An 18,258-nucleotide genomic window follows, 5' to 3' on the forward strand; every position below is an offset into this window, starting at 1 on the left:
CTTAGCATCTAACGGAGTTGGAGTTAAGTCTAAGAGTTGACTAAAGGCTTTCGACACAAAACTCCTATCAGCTCCAGTGTCAAACAAAACAGAAGCAAAACAATCGTTTACAGGGAACTTACCAGACACCACATGCGGATCATTGCGGGCTTGACCCGATCCAATCACAAACGCTCTTCCTTTGCCATTTCCTCCACCATTACTGCCACTTCCATTACCCCCATTATTGTCATTCTGTTTCAGCTTGGGGCAATCCTTCCGGAAATGACCTTCCTGTCCACATTCAAAACATCCCTTAGTCGTCATCGGTGGCTTAGGAGCACCCTTCGCCGCAAGGTCAACTCTACATTCCTTCGCTTGGTGACCTATCTTTCCGCATCTTTGACACTTGACACGGTCACACTGACCAACATGATGATAGTTGCACCTATTGCACTTTGGATATCTCCCAGCATATCCGCTCGAACCCTGCCCGCTACCGTTGTTATTGTTGTTGTGACTTTGATTGTTAAAGCTCCGAGTGAATTCGGGCTTACGGTAGTGTTGTTGCGGTGGGAGGTTCGAGGATGAGGATCTGGTGTTGTCAAATTTCCTCTTTCCGCTGCTCGGGTTGCTGTTGCTGTTGTTGTCATTACTCGGGTTGTCACGGGCCTTAGTGGTTGAACCCCTAGGTGGTAACGTACCTTGGGCCACTGCTTGATCCGTCAGTTTGTGAGCTAACCGGATCGCTTGTTGTATCGTGGCTGGTCTGGAAGACGTCACCATGCCCTGAATCTGCGGTGCTAACCCATCAATGTACATTTCAATCCTCTTACTCGGCGGATCTACCATCCGTGGACACATCACCGCTAACTCGTGAGAACGGGTAGTGTAGGCTTCGATTTCCGAACCCACCATCTTCAATGACCAAAATTCCGACTCCAACTTTGAAATCTCCTCCCTCGGACAATACTCTTCTCGCATCAAGTCTTTGAACTCCTCTCAGTTCATAGCGTTAGCTAGTTCCAATCCAAGAATTTGCGCATTTGCACATCGTCTGAGGACACCTCTGAGTGTGCCTCCTCCTCAGCCGGTTCTTCTTCAGGCTCCTCCTCGGGATCTTCCTCGGGGTCCTCCTCAGGTTCCTCTTCAGGATCTTCTTCAGGATCTGCCTCAGGCTCGGCCTCAGGCTCTGCCTCGGGTTCGGCTGCGTTCTGAGCAAGTTGCATTTGTAGGTCATCGCAACGCTCGAGTGCTATCTCGGTTCGGGTCCTTGCTTCTTGGAGTTGCTCTTGCAAGTCTATCATCTCGGCTTGCATCTTCATCATAACCTTCGTTTGTTGCTCACTAGTCTCTTGCATTTCTTTCATTGCCGCTGCCATGCGGGCAATCTCCTCCTGAGTCTCGGTTCCGTCTTTAAACAGTCTGGAAACATTTTCTCTCGTGTAGCGCATGTAACCCACATCACGCTCCAAACAAGAAACGACAGCTGCGAGAACTTGCTCCACAGGTTCGGTTATGGGTGGTAGGGTGTTGGGATAAGCAGGGTGGTTCGGGTGAGGTAATGGGGGAACTTGTTCGCGATAGACCATACGTCTGATCATGTTAGGGTACCAATCCCAGCTAACGTCGTTTTCGTAAAGGCTTCCGGATAGGCGGTACCTCTTCGGTGCGGGAGCTGCGAGTTCCGGGACTACGCGGGGTGGCGAGGCGGTAGGTAACTGAGGTTCCTTCCCGTGAGCATGCGTCATCGAATCGGATGATGATGAGGGTGGCGTCGACATTCCTACAGGTAAGCCGTGTATGCGCGCGCGTATGAGCGAAAGAGGTAAGAGATAAGATTACAAGACTACACAAACCTATGCAGTGCGTATTATTATAACTAATGGGTCGTCGCGGTTATAGTCTAGTATGCATGCAGTTTCTAGTTCGCTATAACCAATGGCTCTGATACCAATCTGTCACACCCTCAAAATCCACTAACGGAGTTTTACCGTCAGAGGGTGTGAACTGGCAGGATCGGAATCATTAGTTATAATCAAACCATAAAAACGTTTAAATGCAAATAAGTGCGGAAGCGTAAACCATATAAATAAAGATGATTCAAACAATGCATGTTCCTAGACCGCGCGCCCGCCTCGGCTACCTGAGAATAACATACTAAAAGGGTCAACACGAGGTTGGTGAGTTCACAAGTTATATAAAAATAAATCGTTTAGCGTTTGCGTTCAGCGTTTTACGTTAAGTGTCTTGCGTAACCACGTTACGGCGTTTAAGCGTTTTGCGTAACCTTGTTACGGCGTTTCAGTGTTGCGTAACCCCGTTACGACGTTTAAGTGTTGCGTAACCCCGTTACGACGTTTAAGTGTTGCGTAACCCCGTTACGACGTTTAAGTGTTGCGTAACCACGTTACGGCGTTTAAGTGTTGCGTAACCACGTTACGGCGTTTAAGTGTTGCGTAACCACGTTACGGCGTTTAAGTGTTTTGCATTACCAGATAGTGTTACGTCAAATTATATATCGATAGGTAGCTAATCTATACAACAAGTATCGCTAAGTGGTTCGAGACCGAAGCTGACTGTTTATCAAGTGCCCGTCACCAGGTCAACCCAGACCATGGTAAGTGTTAGCCAAAATTACACCCACTCAACCTCCAGTTGAGCTTAGCGTCGGGTGGGGTTTGTCAAACCCAGTAGTACTACTCAACAGTGACTCGCTATTCCAAATATTAACCGGTTCGATGTGTGGGACTTCAAATGTTACGTTTGCCGCTTAGCCTTTACAAGTGATATATAATTTATAACAAAATCTTAAATATGCGTTTATCTCAGAAAATGCGTTTATCGGAGTATGTTATCTCCCCCAAGTGAAAAACGTTTGAAAACAGTTCAAAGAGCGGGGTAAGTGAAACTCACCGTTTGCGAAGAATATCCCAAATTAGATCACCAAGTGATGCGCGTCGTAGAAACTCTCTAGCGTTCTAAATAACAAAGAGGTTTTCTAAGTATTGGTACGTTTAACGAGTCTCTAGACTCGGCACATAATACCTATGCACGTAACAGATTTCGTGTTTCGTTTGTGAATCGTGTGTGACTTAAACAAGTACAATTGTGATACGATACATGAGTGAGCAATTACTTTCGTGTCACGTACTAATAACATACTTTACTAGCAATTATCCCCGTAAGGGCATTTTGGTCAACAAACAAAATTAACTAACCATTATTCCCCATAAGGGCAATTTGGTCAATTCATGGCAATCAATTAGCAACTATTCCCCGCAAGGGTATTTTGGTCAAAACATAACAAATATACCAAAAACTATCATATTTCATGCATTTTTACACAACTCAGCAGTTAGTTTCATTATGACAGAATTTCTACTTGAAAGATTGTACTATTTCACCGATCATAACGTCTCAATTAATTCACCAAAAATCACCACAGAAGCATACATATCTTAGGTTTCCAGAACATATTTTATCTTATTTTTATTCCACATATTTTTCTTATAATGACCAAAACATTACAGCAAACTCATATCAGTCAGATTCATGCGCAACAGAATGTTATTTGCAATTCCCGTTAAACGAAAAATCCAATAAATGCAAGACCACTTGGGTTAGGTTCCTAACTCAATAAGTCAACTTCCAGAAGTGGAACCAACCCAATTGGCCTCGTAGATCATGAGATATAATATTTACAAAACAACCTAACAGCAGGTCTAACAACTCAGCTTTGCACCACGTTTTTGTAAAATCATAAAAGTTAACTTTCACACGTCCAAAAATTACAAATTTATATTCTTTAGAAACTAGACTCAACCTAGTTTACTGTAGTATCAATTATCTCATTCATTTACCACTTTTACATCCCGTTACAGTCATTCAATCATCAACAACACAATCTGTCCAGAAACTGTTTTCATCCAAACTCAACAATTTAACTATCTATAGATCACAAATCATTCATAGAACATTCTAGACATCATAACTCCTATCAATCATACCATACATACATAGTTAGGGTTTTACTTGATATCAAACTCAAAGACAACAATAATCATGCAACAATATCAAATCTAGTTATCAATCATCATCAATTAAATCAAGAATCACATGAATATCATAATACCAAGAAATCAGCCATAAAGGTTTACAATTAACCCAATAAAACTAACAATTAAACATAGAGGATACATAGAATAGTTGTGTATACCTTCCTAGCACCTTAATCTTCAATCAAACTTGAAAGATCTTGATTGTGTGTGTGTGTATATTAATCGATCTCAAGGAAATAAAGGGAGGGGATGGCTGCCGATTTTTGTAGGGGAATAGGTAGGAGGTTAGGGTTTAGGTTTACCATGTATTTATAAAGGAATATGTTACACTTTGGCCCCTCAACTCCTAAGTATTACCTTTTCTAGAACATTCTATCATAACTTGCACATTAAGTTAACATTAAGTATTACTTTTTCTAGAACATTCTATCATAACTTGCACATTAAATTAACATGACAATAATATTATCACATAACACATAATCCTAACACATAATTATCACATAATTAGTGTTTTAGTGTTTTTCGTTTATTCATCAATCGTTTGCGTTTCGGTGCAAATCCCGAAAGACTACTACACATGTAGTAAGTGTTAAGCGTCATTTAAACCCTAGTTTAAATGTAATGAGGTTTGCGTTTAGATTCAATAATCTAAAGTTTGAATTGACGGAGTTGCGTTAACGGAGTTAACCTGAAATTGACGATTGTCACAACAGTGTTTCTATGATCGCCCCTCTTGATGTTCTAATGCGAAAAACATCGAAGACAACTATGGACAAATATCACCCGCTAGACCTCTAATCTAAGTTAGTGCGACTAACCACGGGTGGGGCGTGTTACTCCCAAATAGTACTATTCATATCGACCACGTCTACAATAGTTAATGATCACGGATTCTAGGGGACTTTGACTGCATTATTGATTCAACCCATGTAACAAAATGAGACCGCGTTTCTACTCGTTTCTAAACATGTGTTTCTCCATGCATTCTCCCCCTAAGTTTCAAAACAATTTAATTAAAAATGGGCCGTGAAACTCACCTGCTTCCAAACGTATGCTAGATAATTAAAAGTTCCAACTCACGTCCTATCATTTCCCTATAACGTGAAACATGAATTTAAGTCTAATGTTTCATTTTTGACACTCAAGTGGCTCATGATTGTGTTTCACCCAACTAGTTAAACGTGTTTCAATAGTGTCAACTTAAATATGATTCGACGACCCGTTGGTTATATGTTTTATTTTCTCGAAAATATATATATTTATATAAATATAAGTGGCCTATTCGTAAAAAAAATGTCCGACTTCGCAAGCCACCCGGAGTCCAACTTATAACATAATATATTTTGTTCAAGTTTCGAGCCATAACTTGTTGTGTATGGTAAATAAATAAATATATATAATTATTTATTTGTTTTAGAGAAATATACTATGAAAATACTTCTTGTATTTTTAAAATATACACATATTGGCAGACTCTAAAAATATAAACCCTTTATTTATAAACATGTGTATTTACGTGATGCCAAAATCTGCCATATATGTACACTTTGATATTTCTAATCATGTTCTTGTAAAAGTTTAAGTATCTTGAGCATGATCTAGTTTGTTGTAACAAATTTTCGTATGAAATGAGTAATCACCTGCACTTGATCCTTGTGGGATTATAATATAACCTCTATATATATATCTTCAAAAAAATAAATAAATAAAATAAAGTCCTAATTATGATAGTATCATAATTTCAAGAGATTAAATGCTTAACTTTGACTAGCTGCTTGGGTGAGTGTCATAAGCATGAACAACTTGTAAATTTATAGAAATAAATTTAGAAAGGCTAAACACTCACTTAGTAAGTAAAGATGGTTAGAGAAAGAGACGAGTAGGTTCTTGAGCTCGAACACCACTTGAAGTTCCTTAGGTTTACTTAAACTTGAAGTGGCTGGATGAATGTTTAGATGTATAAATGGATGTGTATGCACTTTTCAGTTTCAAAGAAAAGAAGGACGAGAGAGATGGTAGGGTGGCGTGAGGTGAGAGTGTGGTGTGTTTATGTGGTGGTTTTTCAATCCAAGTGTTTCCTATATGATGAAATGACATGCTTTTTAAAATAATATACAGTGGTGGAGTGTTTGAAAAGTAAAGAAATAGAGTGATGGGTTATGGATTTTGTGATGGTCAAATGGGAAAGGTGGGAGTGTTTTGTACGTTGGATTTTGTGTTGGAAGAATGGGATTTTGTGTGATCATTTTGATAGATTATAATATTTGATTCTATCAATATTCTATGGAATTTGAGGAGTAAACAAATATATGAACAATGTGATTGTGCATAGATTTTCTCAATTAAACAATTTAGTGGTGTGCATTTCTTTTCTCAAAATAAATAACAAGGAATGGTTATGACTTGTGAGGGTGGGGTTAGAAACCATACGCATGGAAATAGAAATTTAGAAAATGGTTTAATTATTAATTAATGATATTAAATGTTAATTACAAGGTAGTTATTAGTTAATTAAATGCATATTATAATCCACCTAATTTTGATGTGTTTAGATGTCTAGTTATCTAAGAGTAAAAAAAAATAAGCTCATATATATTCGACGTATGACACTACATGCTCGTACGTGTGTATACATATAAAGACATGTTGACATTATTTGATATTTTTAAAATAATCGAACACTAGTTCACTAGTGTATGAAATACTTATTTCTGTCCATTCATTAGTCATATATAAACTTATATATATGTCGGTCAAATTTCTCGAGACGTCATTTCTTAAAATAGGCATACGCATTTCGAACGTAAATTTTATTTTACATTCCGTCTAAAATATATAAATAATAGTGTATATATATTTCCATTTTTTTTATATTCTGCTACTATTAAATATTTTATCGCCAATGATCGTGTGTCGGGCAGACTAGTGTGACCCGGTAATCCACCAACGATCACCAATACTAGACATATCAGTGCGGATTTTTTTTTTTGTGCACATGATAACCTAATTAGTCCTACTCAACCTTTTTATGAATCTTTCAAGTTTAATAACCATGTTTAATTTCGTACAGACAATAACCATGTTTGACAAGGTGTCACATTATATATTAGCTTGGTAATTGTTGATGTACCATGTTACTCTTATTAGCTAATAAAACGTTTCCTCTTGGATGTATATAAAGAGAGAATTAGATTAAGAGAAAATTCCCAAAATAAGCAAAAATAGTAGAGAGAACCCTATTTTAGTCCAAATTTCTAAAACTTTCCAATAATAATCCATCAAAATCTCATGGAGACGCTACATTTTGGATTCCCGCCGATAGATTTCGGCTACCACTAAATTTCTGACACATGTAAAGAGTCTGATCCCACCCGATATTTTGTAACCAAATCCATCGGTCCCGTGAGTTTTGGTAGGAAAAACGTCTCCGCGAAAACCATCTCCCCCGTGATGTTTAATCCTGTTTTCATCTCCTCCGTGAGTTTTCAAAAAATGTGTGAAAATCATGTTTTGACATAAAACCCACAACATAATAACATCATCATCTCATCTTAGGTAAATTTGTTTACAAAATCAGACTACAAAAAACCAATGTTACATCAATCTCCATAAGTAGAGATACAAAAACTTAATCCATAACACAATTAAGGGCTTTGTATACATCCAATTCTTCAAAGCCCATACAGCTTTTTTTATTTTTTTTTTAAATCACTTATTTTCTATAATTTCTTGAAGCATTTCCACCACCTTTTTCATTTTTGGTCTCTTGGCTGGTGTAGAGTCTGTGCACATTAGAGCCACTTTCAAAGCCGAAAGCATTTCTTTTCGCCATTGAAACGACACTGTACTCAGTTTCGCATCAAGTATTTGCTCCGGTGTTTCACCTCTAGTGGCTGCGCCTTGAACCCACTTCACCAAATCCACACCTTCCCCGAACGCTTCGTCTACTGGGGCCCGCGTCGTGAGGATTTCAAGTAACACGACTCCAAAACTGTACACGTTTCCTGGAGCCGTTACTTGCATTGTGTATGCGTACTCTGGTTAAAGGTGGACACTTTTAGGACAAGATTGTTGAAAAGATAATTTATTTGTTATGTATCTTTGATGTGTTGATTCGGGTTATTTTTATTTTTGGTGGGTCGAAGCAAAAGATTAGCTTGCGTCGAGTCAAACAGGTTAAAAGTTGACCAAAGTGTATCTTGATAAAAATGTTTAAATCAATTCTGATACAAGAAAGTATATCATTATTTATCATACTTATTTATAAAGTAAAAGAAAAAATAAGATTGTTTCAGACAAACCTATCCGTTTCAGCATTTTTCAAAAACGACCCGTTTTGACCTGAGCAAAATCAAATTTTAGTCAAACGGGAAAATGTCAAACACGAAGAAAGTTGCCCATAACGTATTGTTTTTGAATCACCGTTAATCAGTTATAAAACAAATAAAAAGAATGGACAAATAGTTTTTACTGGTCAACCCAGCTTGACCCGTTTATGCGCAAACTAAAAATTACTCATTTCAACCCTACTCATTTTAATCCGTTATCCAACCCACCCGACCCGCCATCTTGCCACCTCAGCACATAAGTAAAAAACCCGAAACTCAATTATAAAACAAATCAAAAGTGTTGACAAAAAATGCTTACGGGTCAACCCAACTTGACCTGACCGACCCATTTCAGCCTAAACGACAAATTACCAATTTCAACCGAACTCATGTTAACTCATTACCCAACACTCCCATCGTGCCACCTAAACACAAAAGTTAAGAATACCAGAAAGCGGGCCCGATTCATACCTGGAGGAATGTAACCAAACGAGCCAGCAACCGCACTGATACTAGCTGTACCGCGTGAAGGATCCAAAAGCTTTGAGATTTCAACTTCACCGATCAACGGTTTAAAACCCGAATCAAGAAATATGTTTCCAGAAGAAATATCAAGATGAATAATAGCCAAACTATGCAAAAAAGTCAACCCTTCTGCAACACCAACAGCTATAGAAAGCCTAACGGGCCAATCAGGCTTGTACCCTTGTTCTTTACTAGACTCGTGAAGAAAACGGGCCAACGATCCGTTTGGTAAAAACTGGTGTAGTAAAAGCGCCACGTCATCATAAATAGCAAACCCGATTGGTCGAATCAAATTATCATGGCAAAGATGACTAAGTCTTTCGAGTTCTCGAATCATCTTGTTTTGTTGATGAATTATCGTTTTGTCTACCGATTTAAGGCGTTTGACTGATAAAGTCAAACCCGAAGGCATTTCCGCTTTGTAGATGGTACTAAACGTCCCGCTACTGACTTTATTCGAATCTTTTAACGTTGCTTTGACCACAGCGTCAAAGTCAACAGCTTGTTTAAGATTCTCGACAAACATGTTTCCAAGAATTACCAACGGTTGACCATCATCGTTGACTTCTTCATCTTCTTTTTGGGCCATTTTCGCCAGTTTTTCTAGCTTTTCTCTTATCATGAAAAGAACAACAACAATGGTAACGGATGCAAATACTAACAAACCCGACCCGATAACCACCAACACGGTTTTGTAAGAAACCGAGTGATGAAACGACTGAGGCCCGTTTGGATTTCCACATAAGAAACTCAACGGGTACCCGCAAAGACCTTTGTTATTCGAAAAACTTGAATTCGGGCTCCTTTGAAACGGGCCAAATGCCGGTATCGGGCCCGTTAGACAATTATTCGCAAAGTTAACGTCGAGCAAACTTAACATACCCTTTAACGCCAAAGGAATATCACCCGTGAGTTGATTATTTGAAAGATCTAAACAAACTAACTTATCCAACTTCCCTAAATCTGGAGGCAGTTGTCCGTTAAGATGATTAAAACTCAAATTCAAAGCAATTTCCAAGTTCTTGATTTTACCGATTTCAGGTGGAATCTGGCCCGTTAGATAGTTACCACCGAGCTGCAACTCGAGCAACTTTAAACAATTCCCAATCTCATTCGGGACTGGACCGGTTAACGAATTCTGGCCCAATAGCAAGTATTGTAATCTTGATGAGTTACAAACACTTTTAGGTATACTTCCATTAAACCTATTATTACTCAAATCAATCTTGTTAAGATTCTTGTTACTAAAAACAGAACTTGGAATCTCACCAAAAAGATCATTTCCCGATACGATAAACTCTTCAAGATTATTCATTTCGCTAAAAACCGGAGGTATAATCCCACTAAATCCATTAGAAGCCAAATTCAAAAGTTTCAAATTAGAACATTGACCAAATTCTTGAACAATCTCACCAGAAAGATTATTGTTATCAACTTCAAAATATTCAAGATTACCAAGATTACCGATTTCTTTAGGAATATTACCGGTCAACTCGTTATCACCAATTCTTAAACTCGAAAAACCTTTACACTTTCCTACCGAGTCAGGTAATGACCCGTTGAGTCGGTTCTGAGTCAAAATCAAAACCTCTAATTTCCCATTAGCAAACAGGCTTTCAGGGATGGATCCTTCAAGATAGTTGGAATGTAAGTTTAATACTTCAAGCTCTGAAAAAGCCCCTAAATTTTCGGGTATTTTACCGCGCAATTCGTTCTCGTAAGCGTTAAAGACTCTAAGATTGCTCAAATTTCCCACCCAAGTTGGAATCTTTCCATCCAAATTATTGGTGTAAACTTGTAAATCTTGTAACTTTACAAGCCCTTTAAGCTCATTAGGTATTGATCCAATGAGTAAATTATTCGAAATATTTAAAAATTTGAGATTTTTTAGTAATCCCAATTCTATTGGAATTGAACCATCAAACTTATTGTATGACAAATCAAGAAACTCAAGATCAAACAAGTTACCTAAAGATTTAGGGATTGGTCCATGTAAAGTGTTAAATGACAAATCTAACCATTTTAATGACTTCAATCTTGAGATTAAAGTGATATTACCTTCAAGATTTTGATGAGTAATAACAACTTTTTCGACAAATTGGTTGGAGTTGCAAGTAATGTGAGGCCATGAACAATAACTTGAGGTGTTCTTGAGCTTATCTTCATTCCAATCTACCAATTTAACCTCTTTGCCAATGGCTACCAGAGTGACAAGATCATCATCATCATCATTATTATTATTATCACCATTGATGAGTTGAGAATTCATCAATGAAAGAAACCCAACTGTCAAAATCAATAACACCCACAAATTCTTCATTTTTTTGATTTCTTGCAAGCTCCGCACACCAAAAAGAAGGTATTAAATTATAAAAATCCAAACTTTATCCTCTTTTCTTTAATTATAATCCAACCCCACTACTTTTTCAGTAAATTTTTATGGAATTATGCTGCAAAACACTGAAAAAGACACATTTTTCAAATTTTGGGGTCAAATAATATTCAAACTCAAGAACAAGAACCCTAGATTGAGGGGCTAAAATTATAAAAATCCAATCTTTTTCCTCTTTTCTCTAGTTATAATGCAACCCCAGTACTTTTTCAGTGAGTTTTTATGGAATTATGCTGCAAAACACTGAAAAAGGCAAATTTGGGGTCAAATATGATTCAAATTCAAGAACAATAACCCAAGATTGAGGGGTTAAAATAATAAAAATCCAATCTTTATCCTCTTTTCTTTAATTATGATGCAACCACACTGCTTTTTCAGTGAATTTTTATGGAATTATGCTGCAAAACACTGAAAAAGACATTAAAGATTCACCACCCAACTGCTGCAAAACACTGAAAAAGACACTAAAGATTCACCACCTAACAAGCATTTTTCAAGGGCCAAATGATATTAAAAACAAAAAAAAACTTGATTTGAGGGGGGTAAAGTAATTTAAAGGGTTTATGATCAAAACCCAAAAGAACCCAGAATTTAAAACCAGAAATGAGTATGAATCAAGGATCAAGTTCAGAATTTTGGATGTTTTGCAAGATTCTTGGTATAATTTGAGTGGAGGAGTGGATAAAAAAAAGTAGAATTTTGGGTTGTGGACACAAGGAAAGATATTATGAGCAGTCATGACTCTCATGAGTATGTATGTATGTAGGTGTTGGAATGTGTATTATTTATTATTTTCCCATTTTCCAGGTTTTTTTCCATTTCTTGCAAGCTCCCCACACTAAAAAGAAGGGGTTAAAATAACAAAAAGGCACTGAAAATTGTAAAATATAAAATTTTTCTTTCACTTTGAGATATTTTAGTTGATTTTTATGGCAATTAAAAGAATCGTAGAATACGTTGCTCTTCAACAGGATCAGAGTATTCGTATTCAATTCCCTACTATATATTCATATATATTATATAACTATACTAAAAATCACTATATTTTCTCTTGACTTGTGACTCAATTTTAGGCTCGTTTAACTTTGAGCTCGCTTACAGCCTTCCCTAGACCAATAGGTCATGCATATGTATTTGTTTTGATAAACATAGGTTTTGTAAACAATTTATTGATACTAAACTAGTGTATTAGTTATGTAATCAACGAGTTCGAACCGAGCTAAAACATAAACCGGATATCATCTATAAATCGTTTTCGGGATAAATTTGTCACGATATAAAACTTTTATATAAACTAAAATAATAATAAAAAATATATAAACGTTAATTGTGGCGGGAATCAAGGTTTTTGCTTGAATGTGGTATTGGTTTTCTAAAAGACTTGCAACATACTCAATTTGTTATAATAAACATATTATTTGTGTGTGTCGGAATTTTTATTGGCCATCTATTTATTTATTCTACTTTATTTTTCATGTATCTATATTATATACTTTGCTTCTTAAAAAGTGGGTTGGAGACTTGGGGTATGTTTGGTTTGTAACATCCCGAAATTTCTAAGTAATATTTAATATATTATTTTGTCGGGTGAAATAAACGAGTTAGTGGAACAGCATAATATGAAGACTTAGTAGGATAATTAGATGGGTTTGGATATGGACCAAAAGGAAATATGGGCCTTCGGTCCATGGGCTTGAGGGAGTATAAATACCCCCTTAAACCCCAATCCTTTCCATTCCATCCATTTATCCATCCTAATCTCTACACACACCCAAAACACACATAACCCGAACCAAGATCCAAAGGCGAGGACCCGAGCTTGTTGGTGCTAGATCGTCGTGACGAACCAAAGCAACAAGACCAGCTCGTGTTCGTAGTTCGACTCATTTACGGTACGTTTATATCGAGAACTTGTTCGTTTAGGTTTGGATTAGTATAGAAATGATAGATCTGTGTTTGTATGGTAAAAACGAATCCAACAAAGCTAAACTTACTGAAAATGGTTATGATTTGATGGGTTAATCGATTGATAAAAAGAACCCGTAACCTATATGCCTAAATCGCACCCTTTAAACATCGATGTTAGGTCGATTTGATGGTTGGGGTTTGTAGGCGCTGATCAGACGATTCCGTGGATACCTAAATCGAGTTATTTGGTTAAGAAACGAAGGATTTAAGAACGAACAGTAGCTGCAGCCGACAACTTCGCCTGCAAGCTAAGTTCGCCTGATGAATTTCGCCTGCAAAGCGAAGTTCGCCTGACGACAACTTCGCCTAAAGCCGAGTTCGCCTGACGACAACTTCGCCTAAAGCCGAGTTCGCCTGACGACAACTTCGCCTAAAGCCAAGTTCGCCTAAGGTTTAACTTCGCCTAAAGTCAAGTTCGATTAGAAAATAAATTAAAACGATAAGTAAAAGTAAGCTAATACTAGGCCACCAGATTAGATCAGTCGAGTATTAATACGTGTAACTTATACAGTCAGCCGAGCTCAGTTAAAGAAGGGATTTACAACTATCGGAGGAAGAAGCAGAGTTCAAATGAGTTTCTAGCCCCATTCCTTGTTAGGTTTTCGGGGCTGTGTGCGTACTCGATGTGTTGTTAATACATTTATCCTAAGTGATAAGTGTATGTCATATGTGATATATGTGATGGATATGAATGATTGCTTGTCGGTACGCGAACGATCTTCGGATATTGCGCGTACTGTCAGGTTAAAAATAAAGGTACGAATATTATATATCGAAGATGTATGAATATTACAAATGAATACTTGTCGGGGCGTGAACGATCTTCGGATATTGCACATAACGACAAGGGGTATGGTTGCTAAATGAAGGATGTAAAGAACGCCTAGAGTGTTCTTATGCTATAATGTAATTATTGTATATGTGAAGTATGTGTATACAGGTATACGAATGGTATGCGAGTTCTACGTTCGACATTGTAAGTTAGGATGGCAAATCCCTCCAGCTTCTGTCGGACATAGACTCGGCTGGTGATGGCGTAGTTAAGGACTGCGGGCCTTATACGTAATGTAGATGATAGATGTAAACGTAGATAGGGACGGTGGGCCTTATACGTGTTACAGATAATAGACGACAACGTAGTTAAGGACTGCGGACCTTATACGTATTATGGATAGGCATCAGCATAGGGAAGGACTGTGGACCTTATACGTGTTGTGGTAGCATAGGGGAGGACTGTGGACCTCGTACGTGCTATGAATTAGGTTGCAACATAGGGAAGGACTGTGGACCTTGTACGTGTTGTGGAAGTGGGATGGTATATGGAAGGACCGCGGACCTTGCACGTACCATGAATGGTGAACATAGGTAAGGACTGCGGACCTTTGACGTGTTCACGACCTTGAGTACAGGTATAGACGGCGGACTATGAACGTACTCTCGGTAGACTGAGGTTAGTGATTGTAGATATGTATGTATGTATGGTAGTAAGTATGTATGTAGAACAGAAGGGTAACTAGTTAAGTATGGATATGTATCTTCGGATATGTATGTATGTGTATGTATTGTATAGTGTATGATTAACTAGAACTCACTCAGCGTAGCTGACTTTTAGTATGCACGCAGGTGAGTAGAATGAGACAGCTAGCTTGAGCGGGCACATGGTGGGCGAATAGGAGACTGGCATCTGAAGACTCAAGATGTTTTAATGTAATTAACGTTTATTTTGAAAGACAAGAATGTTTAATTAAGGCAAGTTTTGAATTGCTGTAACGTTTCATGAAAGTTTTTATATTCCGCGAAAGTTTTAATGAACTCTGATTTGTAAGAACTGTGTTTATGAGTAAATCCGACGCTAAAGTAAGGCTACCGGGTTCGAGGCCTTACATGGTTGGAGTTAATGGAATAAAGGGGAATGAAATGAGAGAATGAATGGAATAGATAAGGGAATGAAATAAATCATTACTATTCCTTTGTCTTGTTTGGTTAACCTATAGTAATGAAATGAATTATTACTTTTTGTTGTTTGGTATCCAAAAAAAATTATAGGAATAAATTAGAAATGATAAAAACACTCCTATCTAAAAATATTAAAAAAAAAACGCAACGACGATGGTGGTGGTAGCTCCGGCGACGAATATGGTGGTGTCGGTGGCGACGGTGGTGGTGGGCGGTGGTTATGTTGGTGGGGGTGGCGGTGGTCAAGCAGTGGTAGCATTGGTAGTGATGGCGATGATAGGGTGGCGGCGACAGTGGCGGCGGTCAGGTGGTGGCGGCGGTGGGGACGGAGGTGGTGGCAATGACGACGGTGGCGGTCAAGTGGTGGTGGCAGCAATGGTAGTGGTGGTGGTCGTTGTTAGGTGGTAGTGTTGTTGAGAAAGTAGGGTGAAGGAAGAATGGAATGAAAAAAAAGAAGGGGGGTGGAAAGGAATGGTTTTGATGAAATGGAATTCCATGTGTAATGAATGATTCCATTCCATTGAGCAACCAAACACCACTTTTTCCACTCTCATGTAATGAATCATTCTATTCCCACTATCATTCCTGCATACCAAACGCTACCTTGGTGTTTTACATTTCAACATATTTATAAATTATAATAATACACTCACTCGGCTTTGTGATACACAAATATAAAAATACATGAAACTTATTCGCGTAATGTTATTGTGATTACTTTTATGATTTTTTGTATAAAGTGTCTTTATATGTGTTAATACATGTGGCTAACATTCTAAGCAATTAATATGTAAAAATATCGGATATCGGTTAAGGACCGATATTTGATATATCGGATATCACGGTGAGATATCGGTAACTTTAATATCATGAGTTCGTATATATAGTAATTTAACACTAACAATTCATTATACTCTCATACAATTAACAAATTAACCTTTTTCAACTTGCAAATCACTAACAATCATAAGAAGCAGTGATTAAGACTTAAAACATTAACATTGAACATTAAAAATTGATAATTAAGACTTAAAATGAGAATATCGATGATATTTTGGTCAAATATTGGTCCAATATTGACCAATATCATCGATATTATCGGTAACGATATTCTAACCGATAGTTTACCAAATGACCGATAACCGATACATCAGTTTACCAAATGACCGATAACCGATAGTTTACCAAATGACCGATAACTGATAACCGACATATAACAATATGTTGGTGGTATCAACTGCGTAGCTAACATTAAATCATTATAGCAAACATATATGTATTGTCTTAACAAAAGTAATGCCATTGGTATGATTCATAATTGATATTCAATAACCTTTTTTATCTCAGGTTATATTTTACTGCAAACTTTTATAGTGTTTTAATAGTTTTATTTAAAAAGAGTATTAATTTTTTTCATAATCTTAAAAATGAAATGGATTAGAAGCAAATGGTGGTGGGAAAGGGGCATGGACATGTGCATGAATAATGGCATGATGGGATCCACACAAAAGGTAATGAGATGAATGAAATGAACAGGAAAACAAATTGGGGTTTGATGGAATCTAGATTGGTCACTTCCTTTATTAGACATGTATCATGCATTGTCTCTACCATTTGGGCCACCACTCTTTCTTATATCTCTTTTGATTTATATGCCATTAAAAGTAATATATACATCATGATATTTATTTGAAGGTGTTATATTATAGGTTGCTTATGTTGTGCTTTAGTGATAGTGTGAATCATTGGTTGATGTAGAAAATCTATGTAATGTTATGTAAAGTGAAAGTTAAAATGATAAATGGTAATAGTTTTTGAGAAAAAAGTTGCTAAAATTCGGGTATATCACGTTCGCTTCTGTAAATAAAATTTAAATTTTATATGTGTGACAAAATCTTGAAAAATTGAAAGTAGGAACCTAGAATCGAATATAAATAACTAAATGAACGCGTGAATTTATAACATTCACGATTCACGCATTAAAAAGTAATGAAAACAATCAAAATAACTAAAATGGCATAATGCAGGATGTTGTGACAAATGCTATAGACGTCACAAATTATGCATACAATGAATTTCAAAATGTGTATAAAATGCATTACATGTGTAATTTTTAAGTGTTTTACTTCCATATAATTTTCCTTCTAGTTATTTGATTCTTAAAAATTATCTTTCTCCTACAGCATTGACTTGTCATTCATTTTATCAATACATGTGTGTTTTTCCTTCCAAAAAAAGTGATAGGATATGATTAATGATGATGAAGAGAGGAAGAGATGACAATGACGCTCGGTTTGGTGAATTGGAGAACTCCACACTAGCAAACTACCTCTTGAACGGATTGGCAGGATGAGAGGTGTGAAGTGGCAAAAGGGAAACAATCACGGTGGTTACTTCATGCCAATAGTAGATTACCGAAGTTTTGCCTTATATGTTAGAGAAGATGAATGAAAGCGGGTTGAATGCGCATATAACTAGTAGCTTACTCGTGTAGTTTATGTGTGTTTCTAGCCTACTAATTTCAATTTATTTAAGAAAATAAATAAATCACATACCATTTCTAATTAACAGGTCTTATCGTATATTAAACGAATACTCAATTGTCAGCCCTAATATATTAACAACAAAAGAAAAATAATAGACACCACACGATTTTAAAAAGTTCGTTACATTCTCCATGTTGGATAAGTTCCACTAGCATGATCCTTTTGGTATTAGAGAGAATAAAAATTTAAGCTAAATACAGTAGAATCTTTAAGTTTGAATCCTATCTCAACCAGGTTTTACCGCAATGATCTTTTTGGCAGCATGTTTTTCTTAAAACAGGAGATGCTGGATTTTGACTATCTGGTACCATTTGCGACCGCAGACATATGGGTATAGGTGCAAATGAGCCGAGCTGCTTGCGAGACACTCGAGATCGGCTCGTTGAAAAACTTGATCAAGCTCGAGTCTAAAAGTAAGCTCGTTTAATAAACAAGCCCGAGCTTCACTTATCGAGCTCGAGCCGGCTCGCGAGCCTAAACGAGTCTATCGTTTATATAAC

At 37.1% G+C, this 18,258-nt stretch overlaps 1 protein-coding gene across 1 annotated transcript; it reads right to left on the reverse strand.

Moving 5' to 3' along the window:
- Nucleotides 1–7,751: 7,751 nt before the first annotated feature.
- LOC143634171 (leucine-rich repeat receptor-like tyrosine-protein kinase PXC3) lies at nt 7,752–11,363 on the reverse strand. Its single transcript, XM_077102327.1, has 2 exons — nt 8,843–11,363; nt 7,752–8,080 (listed from the first exon to the last, which is right to left on the reverse strand). The coding sequence occupies exons 1-2, from the start codon at nt 11,214–11,216 to the stop codon at nt 7,752–7,754; spliced, it is 2,703 nt and encodes a 900-aa protein (XP_076958442.1). The 5' UTR covers nt 11,217–11,363.
- Between the last annotated feature and the right edge of the window lie 6,895 nt (nt 11,364–18,258).

This window comes from Bidens hawaiensis, unplaced genomic scaffold (genome assembly GCF_021521415.1).
Source record: "Bidens hawaiensis isolate Kalapana, Puna unplaced genomic scaffold, B.hawaiensis_p1.1 tig00007028_1, whole genome shotgun sequence".
In the NCBI taxonomy this organism is placed as follows: domain Eukaryota; kingdom Viridiplantae; phylum Streptophyta; class Magnoliopsida; order Asterales; family Asteraceae; genus Bidens; species Bidens hawaiensis.

Excerpts from the sequence above, each read along its gene's own strand:
- LOC143634171 (XM_077102327.1), bottom strand. The coding sequence starts at position 11,216 with ATGAAGAATTTGTGGGTGTTATTGATTTTGACAGTTGGGTTTCTTTCA. Across the intron at positions 8,081-8,842 it reads GTTTGGTTACATTCCTCCAG|AGTACGCATACACAATGCAA; the intron begins GTATGAATCGGG and ends ACCTTTAACCAG.